Source organism: Amia ocellicauda, chromosome 4 (assembly GCF_036373705.1).
Source record: "Amia ocellicauda isolate fAmiCal2 chromosome 4, fAmiCal2.hap1, whole genome shotgun sequence".
Taxonomy (NCBI): Eukaryota; Metazoa; Chordata; class Actinopteri; order Amiiformes; family Amiidae; genus Amia; species Amia ocellicauda.
The window spans coordinates 41399611-41415812 of NC_089853.1; the positions used below are offsets into that span (position 1 = coordinate 41399611).

At 40.9% G+C, this 16202-nt stretch overlaps 1 protein-coding gene across 1 annotated transcript; it reads left to right on the forward strand.

Annotated features, from left to right (window-relative positions):
- tm9sf4 (transmembrane 9 superfamily protein member 4) lies at positions 1 to 16017 on the forward strand. The gene is made up of 18 exons (XM_066702273.1): positions 1 to 72; positions 1995 to 2102; positions 2341 to 2440; positions 2813 to 2981; positions 3447 to 3585; positions 5013 to 5136; positions 5632 to 5750; positions 6015 to 6126; positions 6218 to 6288; positions 6605 to 6737; positions 6965 to 7046; positions 7287 to 7362; positions 7730 to 7813; positions 10862 to 11037; positions 11174 to 11237; positions 11709 to 11828; positions 12157 to 12246; positions 12577 to 16017. The coding sequence occupies exons 1-18, from the start codon at positions 40 to 42 to the stop codon at positions 12724 to 12726; spliced, it is 1950 nt and encodes a 649-aa protein (XP_066558370.1). The 5' UTR covers positions 1 to 39; the 3' UTR covers positions 12727 to 16017.
- Positions 16018 to 16202: the final 185 nt, after the last annotated feature.

The window sequence follows — 16202 nt, forward strand, 5'->3', positions numbered from 1 at the left end:
GCTTGCTTTTGCCATCTTCTACTTCCGTCGACGTCACGAATGACACGTGTATTCAAGATGGCGGCGGCGGTGGTGAGTAGAAACCAATTTTAATTTTATTTTCCTCCTGTTTGCCTTCCATTACTTGTTTGTATGCAAAGCAGTCCTGTACCACAATTAAATCATACGGCGAGAACACTAGAGGTCATTAAAAACTGGAGCCTAACGTTCATTACGGCAAACCCCATTGTTTAGTGTCAGAGGCCGCTTGTTTCCTGGGTGTGCTGTGATATTTATTGGGCCACCAGGTGTTTTTTTGTAGGATTGGCAAGCTCGTATGTATTTGAATACAACTTAAAAAATAAAAGGCAATAACTGACAATAGCACACCTTACGTCTCTGTTTAGTAATGCGCATTCAGAGATAGTGAAAGTACGTCTGGTCAGCCAACAGAGCACGGCATATCTACGTGCTATGCATTGTTCACTTTTTATATTTAGATTTTTTTTTTGTTATATCAGCATTACTAGGCTACTACTAATTCATATTGCCACTATAACCGCTTACTTTACCTGCGTGTGTATGTGTAATATATTCAAAATGCATCCTGTTCGTTTGACGAGTGATGTGGCACTAGGTTTCCCAGTTTCAAATGCATTTTTTGTACGGATTTCCGGGTCTTTCTGAATTTGTAATTTCTACAGATTAGCACAGCAGTGTTGTGGAGATGGGCAATAGGCTACATTGTACGTTTTTTGTGTACTGTGTGTTTTAGTACATCATTTTTAGTACAAGTTTGGTACGAGACCTCCGAAGAAAACTATGTATTTCTTGTCACAGTTGCGCAGATAGCTCTTGCTTTTTCGGTCTGTTTTACGTTACATTTTAAAGTTTAAGAATAATGCTTTTATTAATAATATATTTATTGCAGACGCCCTTATCCTGGGGGCTTACAGGATACAAGTGCAATACAGAACTGCAATACTACAGTACACGTTTCAAATCAAGCATAAGACAATGACAGTTTCAAGTGTATACGTTGAAATATACAGTTCATATAAAATGCAAGTCATACATCGTAGTTCAAATATGTAACAAGGGAAATCATACATTGGAGTTCTAGCAATGTGTAAGTAAGCAGCATAATGCAAGTTATATAAATGTCAAAATGACAGGAGCTCAGGAGAATCAGCTGCTAAATTAAGATAAGACCACAATCAAACGTTTGGCAATTCCTGAAGTTCGTGTGGTAATGAGCTGGGATGCTTTTAAAGAGGAATCGCTCGTATTTTATGCATTGACTTGGTTACATTGCATTCATCCGAAACTGGGGCTTTCTAATAAGGAATTCTTAATTTATTCTAGCAGGCTGTGACTAAACAGATTTAACATTTGGGTTGTGCTTCAGACACGTCAGCATAATACAATAATCGCCCTGGGCAACTGGGTATGGGCTAAAACTTATCGAATTGATCTAAGGTATATAAGACTGAATCAGTGTGACATAAACTAAAAATGTCTGTCTTTAATGGGTCTCTTCTATGCAACAGGAGTGACTGTCTTGATATTCACTTTCAGATTTTCACATGCATTGTTTCCTGCTACCCATCATTCTGTGTTTTATTAAACCACCAACTGTTTATATAAGTTTATATATTTTAGCAGCTGTGTAAAGGATAGCATAGACCGTGAACTGCAAGTAAAAAAAATATATTATTGCCAGCTGAGATTTCTACTTCAGTGCTTTTCCATTTCTGTCTTGATTGATTGAATTTGAATTGGCCGATAAATAATACAAGCATCAAACTTGCTGCACGGACTGGAACAACATTGAATGGGAGAAAGGGTAGCAGACATGCCCACCTGTATTGTTTTGTAAATTTTCAGATTGGTCAGACTGTTGCACAGGAGTTGTCTTGTTCATTTCCCTACCTGCAATGTTTTTCTTGGATTGTGGCTGGTCAGCTACGTCCGAGCTGAACGCTGTATCTGAAGGTGTGTTCAATCCTTTTCAGGGAAAGTGGACGTTGGTGGTGTTGTCCATTCTACACGCTGCTAATTCCTTCTACGTGCCTGGAGTTGCCCCGATAAACTTCCACCAGAACGACGTTGTGGAAATCAAGGTGGGTGATGAAGTGTGAAGAGAGGAAGCGAGGTCTAGCCTGAAGGACTTGGAAAAGCTGAACTCTTACATTGAAGTGCACCTCCCCATGCTTCAGATATAGGCCTTATTCTAAGCATTTGCACAACTTTGGGGGGTTATTTTTTCACTGACCTAATAGTAATAATGGAGTCTTATTTTCCTTTTGAAATGTGGTTGACATGTAAAGTTTAGTCACATGTACTCCCTCCTGTCTGCAGGCCGTTAAGCTGACAAGTTCCCGCACTCAACTTCCCTATGAATATTACTCCCTGCCCTTCTGCCGGCCAGAGAAAATAGTTTATAAGGGAGAAAATCTGGGTGAGTTCCAGTGTTAATTTAAGTGTTTATGCAGAAATGTTTGTTGAGTGTTGTGGTTTCCACTCAGTGATGGACGGTGAAGCGTTATTTCAATTCAGTTATTTCCAAATGGTGAATATTTTTTGTTAGGAAGTGACATTATATGGCCCAAGTCTTTTTCCTTAACCGTTTTTTGTTTACTGTTTTTTCCAGGCTGCCAAAGGAATGATTTCTTAGAATAACTAAAAATAGCCAGTTGGCAGGTATTCTGTATTTGGTTGGCCTGTTTAATATTTTTTCTAAAAGGTCTTTTATTCCCATTCCGTAAAGTTTAGATTTTGTATTTACTTCAGTAAAGGCCAGGCTTCATAGTTACATGGTTTTTTTCTGCAGGGGAGGTGCTCAGAGGAGACCGTATTGTCAACACTCCCTTTGCACTGACGATGAACACGGACAAACCGTGTGAAGTTCTGTGTGACAAACCCAACAAGCCTGTGAAGTTGTCTGTGGAGAAGAGCAAGCTGATAGCGGAGCGCATCAAGGAGGAATACTACGTCCACCTGTGAGTGAGAGAGTGGTGGTGACGGGGCCAACAGCCTCCCACTTGTTACTGGTTCAGCATTAGGGCTCATTTATAGCGTCTACTTGGATAATGCATGTAATTTGTCTTTTTCCTGATCTGAAAGTAAATGAAAATTTCCTTAGGAATCCCTAATTATTATTATTATTTTTTTTAATCATTACTGCAATAGTATATAAAGGCTCCATTTATCTTTCACACTGGAGATCGCAGTGTTAAACCTTTCTGGTATTTAGAAAGAAAAAACACAGTTTCAAGGTGGGTTTTGAAATTGTGAAACTTTGTAAAGTGTAATTCAATACAAACAGCCCTAGCTGATTAATTCTCAGGTTACTGTCTACCAGGTTATACTAAACCCTTATTTTTTTTCTTCCCTCTTCTCATTAATGTAATATCAATTTCCCATACAACTGGTTTACTTTATTCTAATTTCCTCCCCTCTTCTAGAATTGCAGACAATCTTCCTGTGGCCACACGACTGGAGTTCTTCCCAAACCGAGAGGGCGAGGATGAGCAGAAGAAAGATTCGCTGAGGGACGTGCAGTTTGAACATGGCTACAGACTGGGCTTCTCTGACAGCAACAAGGTACCTGCCCGACATTGTTACAGTTACAGGTTCTGCAAGGTCTAAAGGAATATTGGTTTGGATAAAAAGATGGTAGAAGCCAGTGGCCAAGTTGTTGCTCCCACAAAGCAAAACTCAGAGCAAACACCTCAACTTCCTCCCCAGGAACCCAAGCTGTGCATCACTGCATTTTTCTGCTTTGGTAGAAAGAGGGAACGTATAGTGACTAGTCTTTCCAGACCGGGGACCTGGGGCACCGAAAACGGACGATTGCCAAACCCCGCAAGCCCAGGTTAATAAAAATAAAAATTATACTTGCATGCACGGTGCAAGTATGCAAACCATTGTATACTTTCATGTATTTTTTCATTCGGTAAGAAGATTGAAGTAACCATTCAGTAACCTGCTGGCAAAACCTACATTATAATTGAGCACTATTGCAAAATACGAGGAGTTCAAGAAAAACATTCCGATCCAAGCCCAGTTTGGTTCTACTTCCTACAAGAAGTAAACGGCCAATCAGCCAAATGCAAAAAGTATACAAATAAGGTATTGCAAACAGCTGGTGGCTCTACAAGATCCCTTCAGTTTATACAATTGATCAATACATAATAACTATGTGAATTAATAAATAATAATAATGCAGTATAACTGAGTTTGTTTAATTTTAGCTCCACATAAAGTACAGACATTTATTATGTACTTATTTAGAATTTAGGGAAAAAATATTTCAGTCAACTAATAAGTTTTGTGTCCAACTCCAAAAACCCGGGCCTGGAATTAGTTTTGGAAACGCTAATAGTGACAGCTTTCTTCATTGGTCTGGGATGCTCTTGAACAATCTGACATTTTTGGAGTTATACATTTCTGACAAGATGGCAAGAGGTCCGGTTTAGTAAGGTACCCTAAATTATTATTTCTATATTCTGTAATTTGTCATTTATTTTAGGAGTCACAATATCAAAACTTATTTATTCAATTTAACTCTTTGCATTAATTGTTCAAATGTATTTATGCAACTTAAATGAGACAATTAGAAGGTTGTCCCAGTAAGCATATTTCTGGTTTAATTTCAGATTTATTACAAGGGTTTAGTAAAATATCTAAAGGGATTCATTTAGGATTTTATAAGGATCTGTGATTTCTCTGTTCCATTGTATAATTTTAGTAACTTTCTAGACCTAAAATTATAACCTTTGTCACAATTACAAATACGCTGAAGGAGGGCTCTTCTGAAGTTTCAAATCCGGAGCCCTTCCTCCCAGCTCCAAAAGTGAAAATGTAAGTCGAGTGTTTTATAAAGCGTCTCACCTGAGTGCTGTGTGATTATTGTCTTGTTGGAAGTCTGTGAGCCCTTGGGCTAGGCGGTGCTGCAGCTCTGCAGTGTCTCAGTGTTGGTGTGACCCCCTGCACTGATCCTTCACAGTAAGGCCTTGTTGTTCTTTCAGTTCTACCTGCACAACCACCTATCCTTCATCCTGTACTACCACAAGGAGAAGGTAGAGCAGGACGAGGAGCACAATTTCCGCGTGGTGCGCTTCGAGGTCGTCCCCCAGAGTGTCAGACTGCAAGGTATGACCATCTCTCTGTCTGTCTTTCCAGCACGGGTCAAACTGGCTGTGTGGTAAAGTGGGCTGTAGTCATTCTTTGTGATATGGCACATGGTGGGCATTGGAAAAATCTGACCTGTTTATGCTTAATCCTTATTGCTGCTGCTGGCTGCTGTTGTCTAACACTTCCAGTTGACTAATACCTGTGTGAAATAGTTTTTGTTTGGCATGAAAATGTGGCAAATCTACAAATCTATTAATTTGTTTATTCCCCGTGTTGCCTGTTTGTTGTTTTAGTGTATTTGTCACCCCATTTACAAATTGAGCAAACGTCTTAATGAAGGGCTTTCTCAGGCTACCATTTGTAACAAAGTTAAGGTGTTGGACTTTCTATTAAGTAGTGAGAAATGTCTGATGAAACAAGTATCTTTGGATGGCGTCTGCTGACTGGAATATGAGTTTGTGTTCTGGAATGCTCTCAGAGCGGTGCAGTGAGTTGTTATTCTTCCCTCTGCAGACTTGAAAGCAGATGAGAAAGGACTCTGCACGTTGCCTGATGCCAGTGGCTCAGTCCCTCAGGAGATCGACCCCACTAAAGAGAATGATGTTCTCTTCACATACTCGGTGCACTGGGAGGTAAGAGCATTGCAGACTGGTTTATAGAGTCTGAACCCTGTCATTGTTATTTCATGTATAATTGTTATAAACTGCTTCAGCATGATTGGTCAAAAAATACCTCCTCTGTTTTTAAAATTGAAGACCTGTAAACTGCTACTAAAACAAAACTTTAGTCCATTAGACTGGTGTATGCCTCAAAACTTCACCTTTGTCATGTTACATTTTACATGAATAAAACTATTTAAAAGTTCTGCTCATGACACTTTATATTCGCACATGCAGGAGAGTTCGATCAAGTGGGCGTCGCGCTGGGACACTTACCTCACGATGAGTGACGTGCAGATTCACTGGTTCTCCATTGTCAACTCCGTCGTCGTGGTCTTCTTCCTATCGGGTACGGGTTTTGAGTTTTATTTTTCCTCTGAAGCCATTTAATGTGTGTCGCAGCAGTGCTGCTCATTGATTCACACGTTTCGTGTTTCCAGGTATTTTGAGCATGATCATCATCCGCACCTTGAGGAAGGATATCGCGAACTACAACCGAGAAGATGATATCGTACGTAACACGCTTGTAGTTGACTTGTACAGGTAGCCTTGGCTTTGAGTGTAATGGAGTGTGTTTTAGGCACTGATTGTAGTACAGTGGTCAGTTTTAAAACCATGCCATTAAGTTTTAGAATTACAGTATCCATGTCTTTAAAACTTGGAGTATATATTTTTAGAAGTCCTTTGGGGAGGACTGACTTGTTTATCTGGAGAATGAAATAATCCTATCTATTTTAGCTGCCATGTCTCTCTCTTTATTGAGGATATGGTCTCACTTGAGGAGTGGGTAGCATGCTGATTTATTTCTCTTCACTCCCCTGGTACAGGAGGACACGATGGAGGAGTCGGGGTGGAAGAACGTTCATGGTGACGTGTTCCGCCCACCTCAGTATCCCATGATCCTCAGCTCTCTCTTAGGGTCTGGCATACAGCTCTTCTGTATGATTCTTATAGTGATCTGTAAGTATTCCAGTTCAGGAGGAGTTTGTCCGGAGATTGATTGATGTTTTAACCGCCCCTAGTGTGTTTGATGTTTGAACTAATTTAAAGTAGAATCAGTGTTACCATTTTATAGGATGCTGTTGAAATATACACTTACTTTATTCTGTGTTAAGTTAAAGAGATTCTGTTATCATAAAACCTCGCCAGATAACCACTCAAATCCCTGCTGTCCTGCTGTTCTCCAGTTGTTGCCATGCTGGGTATGCTGTCACCGTCTAGCAGAGGAGCCTTGATGACAACTTCGTGCTTCCTCTTCATGTTCATGGGGTAGGTTCCTGCGCGCACTTCTGACACCAGCTCTCGCTGTCAACGCCATCATCTTCATTCTCAATGAGTCATGATACTGGATTTCCCAGTTTTTCCAGTAAAGTCCAGAATGCCTTCAGTATGTTTATTGTAAATAAATGCTCTTGAGGTTCAGTTTACTTGTTTACTTGAAACCCTGTAGTTCTGTGACCTGCCCTTTCTCTTACTTGATTCTCACATTTCTCGATTTTCTACTTCAAGTGTCTTTGGAGGGTATTTTGCTGGCCGCCTTTACCGCACCCTGAAGGGACACAGATGGAAGAAAGGAGCCTTCTGTGTAAGCAATGAAGATTCATGTTTTATTACACTGGGATATTATTCTCAAACTGTCCAACATTGTAGATTTGTGAGACTTTCTTTGTGAAATAGATCCCAAAGACAATAGAAATGTGTGAATTACAAGCAATGTATAAATGGGTTTATAACTTCCAATATGTTAAAATCTATCAATGTAGTGCAAAGAGATCAATAAGATAACCATCCCATTATTACCTCTAACCAATATCACTCTGTAATATACTAGCCCTGAATCCATTGTTGCATTCATCTCTCCCGTTTAACCTCGCTTGCATCCTTAGACTGTGCACCTCTGTACTACAGCATAACTCACTGTTGGTTGTTTCTGTTGTGCGTGTGCCTTGCAGACTGCCACCCTATACCCCGCTGTCGTGTTTGGCATCTGCTTCGTTCTGAATTGTTTCATCTGGGGAGAGCACTCATCTGGGGCGGTAAGAATGAGCCAGTTTCCATCGGTGCACGGTTGCTGTTCGAAAGTGCTGAGGGGAGCGTCTTTTCAAAGACTGAAACTGTGCTCTTGGCTGCTTTTGATTTCTCCATAATGAACCGCTTTAGTTCTGTGCCTAGCCATCAACATATATTTCGTGACAGGCAACTGTTGTATATCTGTGATTAATAACGGGGAAGTGTGTGTGTGTGTACACTCACCTAAAGGATTATTAGGAACACCATACTAATACTGTGTTTGACCCCCTTTCGCCTTCAGAACTGCCTTAATTCTACGTGGCATTGATTCAACAAGGTGCTGAAAGCATTCTTTAGAAATGTTGGCCCATATTGATAGGATAGCATCTTGCAGTTGATGGAGATTTGTGGGATGCACATCCAGGGCACGAAGCTCCCGTTCCACCACATCCCAAAGATGCTCTATTGGGTTGAGATCTGGTGACTCTGGGGGCCAGTTTAGTACAGTGAACTCATTGTCATGTTCAAGAAACCAATTTGAAATGATTGGACCTTTGTGACATGGTGCATTATCCTGCTGGAAGTAGCCATCAGAGGATGGGTACATGGTGGTCATAAAGGGATGGACATGGTCAGAAACAATGCTCAGGTAGGCCGTGGCATTTAAACGATGCCCAATTGGCACTAAGGGGCCTAAAGTGTGCCAAGAAAACATCCCCCACACCATTACACCACCACCACCAGCCTGCACAGTGGTAACAAGGCATGATGGATCCATGTTCTCATTCTGTTTATGCCAAATTCTGACTCTACCATCTGAATGTCTCAACAGAAATCGAGACTCATCAGACCAGGCAACATTTTTCCAGTCTTCAACTGTCCAATTTTGGTGAGCTTGTGCAAATTGTAGCCCCTTTTTCCTATTTGTAGTGGAGATGAGTGGTACCCGGTGGGGTCTTCTGCTGTTGTAGCCCATCCGCCTCAAGGTTGTACGTGTTGTGGCTTCACAAATGCTTTGCTGCATACCTCGGTTGTAACGAGTGGTTATTTCAGTCAAAGTTGCTCTTCTATCAGCTTGAATCAGTCGGCCCATTCTCCTCTGACCTCTAGCATCAACAAGACATTTTCGCCCACAGGACTGCCGCATACTGGATGTTTTTCCCTTTTCACACCATTCTTTGTAAACCCTAGAAATGGTTGTGCGTGAAAATCCCAGTAACTGAGCAGATTGTGAATTACTCAGACCGGCCCGTCTGGCACCAACAACCATGCCACGCTCAAAATTGCTTAAATCACCTTTCTTTCCCATTCAGACATTCAGTTTGGAGTTCAGGAGATTGTCTTGACCAGGACCACACCCCTAAATGCATTGAAGCAACTGCCATGTGATTGGTTGGTTAGATAATTGCATTAATGAGAAATTGAACAGGTGTTCCTAATAATCCTTTAGGTGAGTGTATATACACACACACAAAAATCCCCATCATTGTGACAAGCACCTTAATTTGGCTGAATATAGCCTTAGGAATAAATCAAATCTGTTCCTTAGCACTCCAACAATCAGGAGGCCCTTCAAAACACTGGCCTCGAACAATATTCATATTCTTATTGATGTGTACTCCAATCCTAGGACTGACAGCAAACAATATACATACATACATATATATATATACATATACACTCACCTAAAGGATTATTAGGAACACCGGTTCAATTTCTCATTAATGCAATTATCTAACCAACCAATCACATGGCAGTTGCTTCAATGCATTTAGGGGTGTGGTCCTGGTCAAGACAATCTCCTGAACTCCAAACTGAATGTCTGAACGGGAAAGAAAGGTGATTTAAGCAATTTTGAGCGTGGCATGGTTGTTGGTGCCAGACGGGCCGGTCTGAGTATTTCACAATCTGCTCAGTTACTGGGATTTTCACGCACAACCATTTCTAGGGTTTACAAAGAATGGTGTGAAAAGGGAAAAACATCCAGTATGCGGCAGTCCTGTGGGCGAAAATGTCTTGTTGATGCTAGAGGTCAGAGGAGAATGGGCCGACTGATTCAAGCTGATAGAAGAGCAACTTTGACTGAAATAACCACTCGTTACAACCGAGGTATGCAGCAAAGCATTTGTGAAGCCACAACACGTACAACCTTGAGGCGGATGGGCTACAACAGCAGAAGACCCCACCGGGTACCACTCATCTCCACTACAAATAGGAAAAAGAGGCTACAATTTGCACAAGCTCACCAAAATTGGACAGTTGAAGACTGGAAAAATGTTGCCTGGTCTGATGAGTCTCGATTTCTGTTGAGACATTCAGATGGTAGAGTCAGAATTTGGCGTAAACAGAATGAGAACATGGATCCATCATGCCTTGTTACCACTGTGCAGGCTGGTGGTGGTGGTGTAATGGTGTGGGGGATGTTTTCTTGGCACACTTTAGGCCCCTTAGTGCCAATTGGGCATCGTTTAAATGCCACGGCCTACCTGAGCATTGTTTCTGACCATGTCCATCCCTTTATGACCACCATGTACCCATCCTCTGATGGCTACTTCCAGCAGGATAATGCACCATGTCACAAAGGTCCAATCATTTCAAATTGGTTTCTTGAACATGACAATGAGTTCACTGTACTAAACTGGCCCCCACAGTCACCAGATCTCAACCCAATAGAGCATCTTTGGGATGTGGTGGAACGGGAGCTTCGTGCCCTGGATGTGCATCCCACAAATCTCCATCAACTGCAAGATGCTATCCTATCAATATGGGCCAACATTTCTAAAGAATGCTTTCAGCACCTTGTTGAATCAATGCCACGTAGAATTAAGGCAGTTCTGAAGGCAAAAGGGGGTCAAACACAGTATTAGTATGGTGTTCCTAATAATCCTTTAGGTGAGTGTGTGTGTGTGTGTGTGTATATATGTATGTGTGTGTGTAATATATATATATATATATATATATATATATATATATATATATATATATATATATATATATATATATATATATATAAAATATGCATGCATGCACAGAAGGAAATACAGATGTTAACAGCGCTGTGTTTTTGGTTCAAGGTGCCTTTTGCTACCATGGTGGCCCTGCTGTGCATGTGGTTTGGAATTTCGATGCCCCTAGTTTACCTGGGATACTACTTTGGCTTCCGCAAGCAGCCCTATGACAACCCTGTCCGTACCAATCAGATTCCCCGACAGATCCCTGAACAGAGATGGTACATGAACAAGTTTGTTGGGTAAGTTTAACCTATCCTCAGCTGATTCTTACTGCAAGTGTGTAAATAGGAATAATCCATGTATGTATGCATGTATTTTTGTTTAATGTTTTGTTTTATTACCTCATTAAGCCTTAAAAAATTATCTCCACTTTAGGATCCTCATGGCTGGAATCCTGCCCTTCGGCGCCATGTTCATCGAGCTCTTCTTCATTTTCAGTGTAAGTGTACATTGGGGGTACCGGCTTAGAGAGGAAAGAAACCCAACTGCACGGGATCTGCGTGGAGTTAAGATTTTAATCTGATCTTGAATTCATCTGTTAACCATTCGTAAGGCTGGCGTCGCCGCCATCGATCTGTACTAGTCCACTACCTAAAGTACCAGTGGGTAGTTCGTGATGAGGGCTCTGTGAAAGCAGCTCGTCTAGTGTCAGAGTTCATTTCAGTTTAAATACAACGTGATATTGGTTTGTCGAAAATGCAAGCTGTGTAATATCCTGTGTTTTACAGCAGTGTTGACAGTTAAGTTTTAAGTGCTTCAGACATTTTCTCCCCAGCGATGACTGAGATTATTCATTGTTTGAACAATTGTGTCCGACTGTTGTGTATCCCATGCCTTTCCATGAGACATTAAGTGTTTTAGGGCCAAGTGCATTTTCTAACACATCCCTATTTTGTATCCCTTCCCCCAGGCCATATGGGAGAATCAGTTCTACTACCTGTTTGGCTTCCTGTTCTTGGTATTCATAATTCTGGTGGTGTCCTGCTCCCAAATCAGCATTGTGATGGTCTATTTCCAGCTGTGTGCAGAGGTGAGGTTCTGCTCTGGCATGTGAAGCAGCTTCCAGTATATTAACAGGCACCTTTTGTTTAACGGTGGTTACAGGTTATTAAGTAATCCTTGGAGACTGCATTTTGCATCATTTGCAGCTGCTGTGGATGGTTCTCTTCTTTTTCAAAGTAGAAAATAAAGGAGCATAAAAGATAGGATCCTTCTTAAATGTGAAGTTGTACAGTGATCTACTGGAGGTGTTTTATGAAGTTGAATAATTAAGTTTGATTATTGGTTCTCAAAAAAAAAATAGCTTTGTGGAAGTAACATGGTAATTATAAAGTATCTAACTGTAGATGTCTCTGCAGGACTACAGGTGGTGGTGGCGAACGTTCCTGGTTTCCGGAGGATCAGCTTTCTACGTTCTGATCTACGCTGTCTTCTATTTCGTTAACAAGGTAAGGTGCTTTTCCAGGAAAGTAACCTCAGGGGAACGAGTGTCAAAGTGCATGTTAGTTAAAGGTTAGAGGTGTTCCGCTTGTTTGCATCCTTCGAAACCTTCCCGTTTCTGCTTTTTTCACAAGCTGTGCGCACAGTAGAAGGCTTTGTGTGACAATGCTTTTGTGCTCCGTGTCTTAAGTTAGTTTGATCTTTTTTTTATCGTTTTCATGCTCAAATATTTGCTCTCCAGCTTCCAGCTCACCGAGTTGGCTCTGCTCAGCGCAGTATTGGGAAGCAGCACACTGATTTTTGCCTGATTTTTATTTTTTATTTTTTTCTGGTTACAGTTGGATATTGTAGAGTTCATCCCTTCGCTGCTTTACTTTGGATACACCGCTCTGATGGTCCTCTCCTTCTGGCTCTTAACGGGGACGATTGGATTTTATGCCGCGTACATGTTCATTCGGAAAATCTACGCCGCCGTCAAGATAGACTGAGAGCTCCGAGCGAGCACTGACTTGCGTTTCTGCTTTTTGGGGGAGGGGGTGGGGGGCCTATCCGACTAGAAAGGACAGCCAGACAGAGGCTCTTCGATTCAAACACAAATACTGGAGTATCGTTTTCTGTGTTGCACAGTGTTCACACATCATGGGCCAAAGGGCAAACATTTAGGGTTGGGGTTGTTCTGGGTGAAAGATGATACCAAGTTTTTAATCTATTTTGTTATGTCTACATTTTAAGTTAACCAGGTTTGCTTACATATTATAGTTTTTACAGGGTATCATTTTTTGGGGGGCGGGGGGGGGCAGAATTTTTCTAAACTTATAACCATAATGAAGAGCAAGAATGTAATTTGTTGAAGGGGAAGGTAATGATTTATTTTTTTTCTTCTTAAATGTCTGACCTAGTGGGAATATTTCTAATTCTTGTAAGATGTAACCTTGAGTGCCTGTTTACTACAGGGTTGTGGTCCAGTGATGTTTGCAGTTGATCTGAGTAAGCATCCACTGTGGTTGTAACAGTTTAAGCCAGCATGCAAGGTGGGACACAGGAAAGAACGTTTTCCCTCTCCATTCTCATGAGTCTACTGTAAAATGGTTAAGCAAATGTGCAGCCAGCAGAAATAACTGGTATCCCTTGGATTTGTATAAATGTGTGTATAAAAATACAAAATGTTGTGACACTATGAATCCATTGAATTTGCTTAGTTTTTTTAAACAGGAGCTACAGAGTTTAAGCATGGGATAGTAGGTTTTTAAAAGAAGAGCTTGCAACATTTTTTTTTTTTTTTAAGGCGTATGAAGATTTTTCTCTGTATATACATTATTTTTCTGTTTTCTATACCAAATCCTTTTAACAAGAGTTCAAGGTGAAGCAGCTGTAAATTATTTGAACCTCGTTTTCTGAGTAATGCTGCGTTTCTTTCTGTGCACACTGGAACATTTAAGTAACATTTTTCTAAAAATCACAAACAAAAACAAGAACTGTTATGATTTGGAAACTGCCTAACTCAAGAACTGGTATCAAGTGCATGATTGTTTTTCTGCAGATGTTTAAGAAGGGGTGGGGTGGGGTGGGGTGGGGCATGCTTCAGAAAACATTGGTGTGTATCAGTTCACATAAAAACCACTCCAGCACAACGCACAATTAAGGTTTTATTTACCTAGGAACGGTCTCCTTGGCAGTGTCAAGTGGAACCTCTTTTGTACAGTGCTTCCCGCTCACTAACGTCTGTTTAACACTCGTTCCTCTATGTTGATGCGTTCCCCTGGACTGAAGTTAAAAGTTAGGGGTCTCTCCCTCCTGAGTCTCTTCCACATTTGCCCTTGCAACACTAGAATCCTGCGTGCTGTAATGTAACGCTTGCATGTTCGAGATGCTAGATTCTACTTTTCTTCCAAATAGCTGACGCAACCGCAGGCTGAAGAAAACTCGCAACCTTCTTTCTGTCTTTTTGTTTTTTCGGACAAAGCATCTCAAACAGTTGCATCCTTAATCCTCATCATTGTATCTATAAATTCTGGGGCACTCTCTTGGACTCAATAGGGGGAAACTTATTTTTTATGCATGATATTGTACAGGACTGGCATGGTTCTCCTCCCCTCCCCACCCCCAATTGTTCAGCTTGTACCTTTTTATTTACGAGAGAAGGTCAATATAATGACGGCTCCACTACATTACCATGGCAAGAGGTTCCAGTTTAGAACTGGTCACTGATTGCTGGGTATTAACTCAAGAATCAGAGGTTGACAGGTGCTGGCTGCTGGGGTCCCTTATTATCAATTGTCTGTGAGCGAAACCTCCATTTGTTAATTTTATTTAATCTCAAAGTTGTATACCTATGCCTTTCAGGGTTACTTTGTGTTTCTTTACATTCTTATTTTATTGTCTTTACATTTGATTTAACGGATCTTATCCCATATGAATTTATGGTGTGACGAGAGTAGACGATAAAAGCTTGCTGCTTAACACCTGCATCCTCACTGCGTCTGCAAGAGTTTTGGAAATGATTGAAATGAGCAAAACCTGGGTTGGTGCTCTCGTACTTCTTTGGTGTGATGCATGTAAGTGGACTGGGAAGTCTCTGGTGTTCAGGTGCAACTAAGAATGAAAGCCAACCTTGAATCATGTCACTCAATATACAATTGAACATTCAACAGACTTGCTTTCAAGCAGATTGCATTTTCTTCAGTTGAAGTTGTCAGTATAAGTCCGTTATAGTTTTGTTTTTTAAATCAATCACGTCAGCATTTTCCCGTTCTGTCTCTATAGATATATATTTAGCCTTAATGTAATGAGGATCCCTGCAGCCTCCTCTAAGGCTAGGCTTTTGTCTCATGGGTTAGTTGGCCAGCAGGTTCTGAGAGAAGGTTGACCGCTGATGCAGGGTTGGACACTGTGCCTCTGTTCTTTTTCATTAGGGCTCTGGGAGTCGAACGCAAGCACAGGATAAGGTGCTTTGAGTTAATAAGGCTTCAAAGGTTTCTTCAGTAGGGTAATGCATGATTCAGACTTCACTGCTGAAATAAATGTATTTGCACATGCTGACTTAATAGATATCCTGGATCATTTGTAGGAATAGTGTAACAATCTGATAAACAAAACACTGCTTATAGTGGATTAAATATGGGTTTTCAGTGTGCACTTGGACTGGCAATGGTCCATTTCAATTGCAGGCAGTGATTAGTGAAGCAGATGGATTTTAGTTGTTGAGGTTAAATGTTCAGTACAATAACACAACCCACTACTACAAAATACACCCACTACTGCACCGGCAGTGTCTTTCAACTTGCATACATTATACCTGTTTTTCTCAATTTGGATTGGGGAAGGGTTTGCTGTACTTTATTGGGTTTTTTCTTCATCAAGTCCAGTAGCATTTGCAACGTGCAAAAACAATCTGTTCCTCTCTTCCTGTTCAACACTTCAGATGGGCAATGGGAGAATCTATGGACAGGGCAGCTCTCACTGCTGTACACTACGAGCTGTGTTCTCTACCACTATCAAATCATTTTATTTCTCTAGCTTCTGAATGATTCATGATATCAAATATTACTTGGGACCTGTTATTCTAACTACATATATATTTTTAAAGATGTACTTTTTTGTGTATTTCTGTAAATAAATGACGCTTTGTATTATTGCGTTAGCTGTTAGGCGCTGTATGTATCAATCATGTCCATTGTTTTTATGACGGCGTGTTTTTTTTCTGGTTCATTTTTTTTTTCGTTTAAGAATGTCCAGTTACATAATGTATAAAATAAAGTGCCGAAAACTTCAAATTTGAAGTTGTGTCCCCTTGGGTTTGATTTGCAGTAACTGGAATGGGAACAAGCACTTCAAAGTATTCTCCTGGAGAGATGTTTGAGAATGGGTGTGGAGGTCCATTTGGGGAAGTCCAGGGTAAGAACCTGTTTCGGAGGCTGAGTTGCAAGATCCCACAGTTCCTATTCAATGTATAGAATGCTTCTGT

Excerpts from the sequence above, each read along its gene's own strand:
- tm9sf4 (XM_066702273.1), top strand. The coding sequence starts at position 40 with ATGACACGTGTATTCAAGATGGCGGCGGCGGTG. Across the intron at positions 5,137-5,631 it reads CCAGAGTGTCAGACTGCAAG|ACTTGAAAGCAGATGAGAAA; the intron begins GTATGACCATCT and ends TTCCCTCTGCAG. Across the intron at positions 7,363-7,729 it reads GGAAGAAAGGAGCCTTCTGT|ACTGCCACCCTATACCCCGC; the intron begins GTAAGCAATGAA and ends TGTGCCTTGCAG.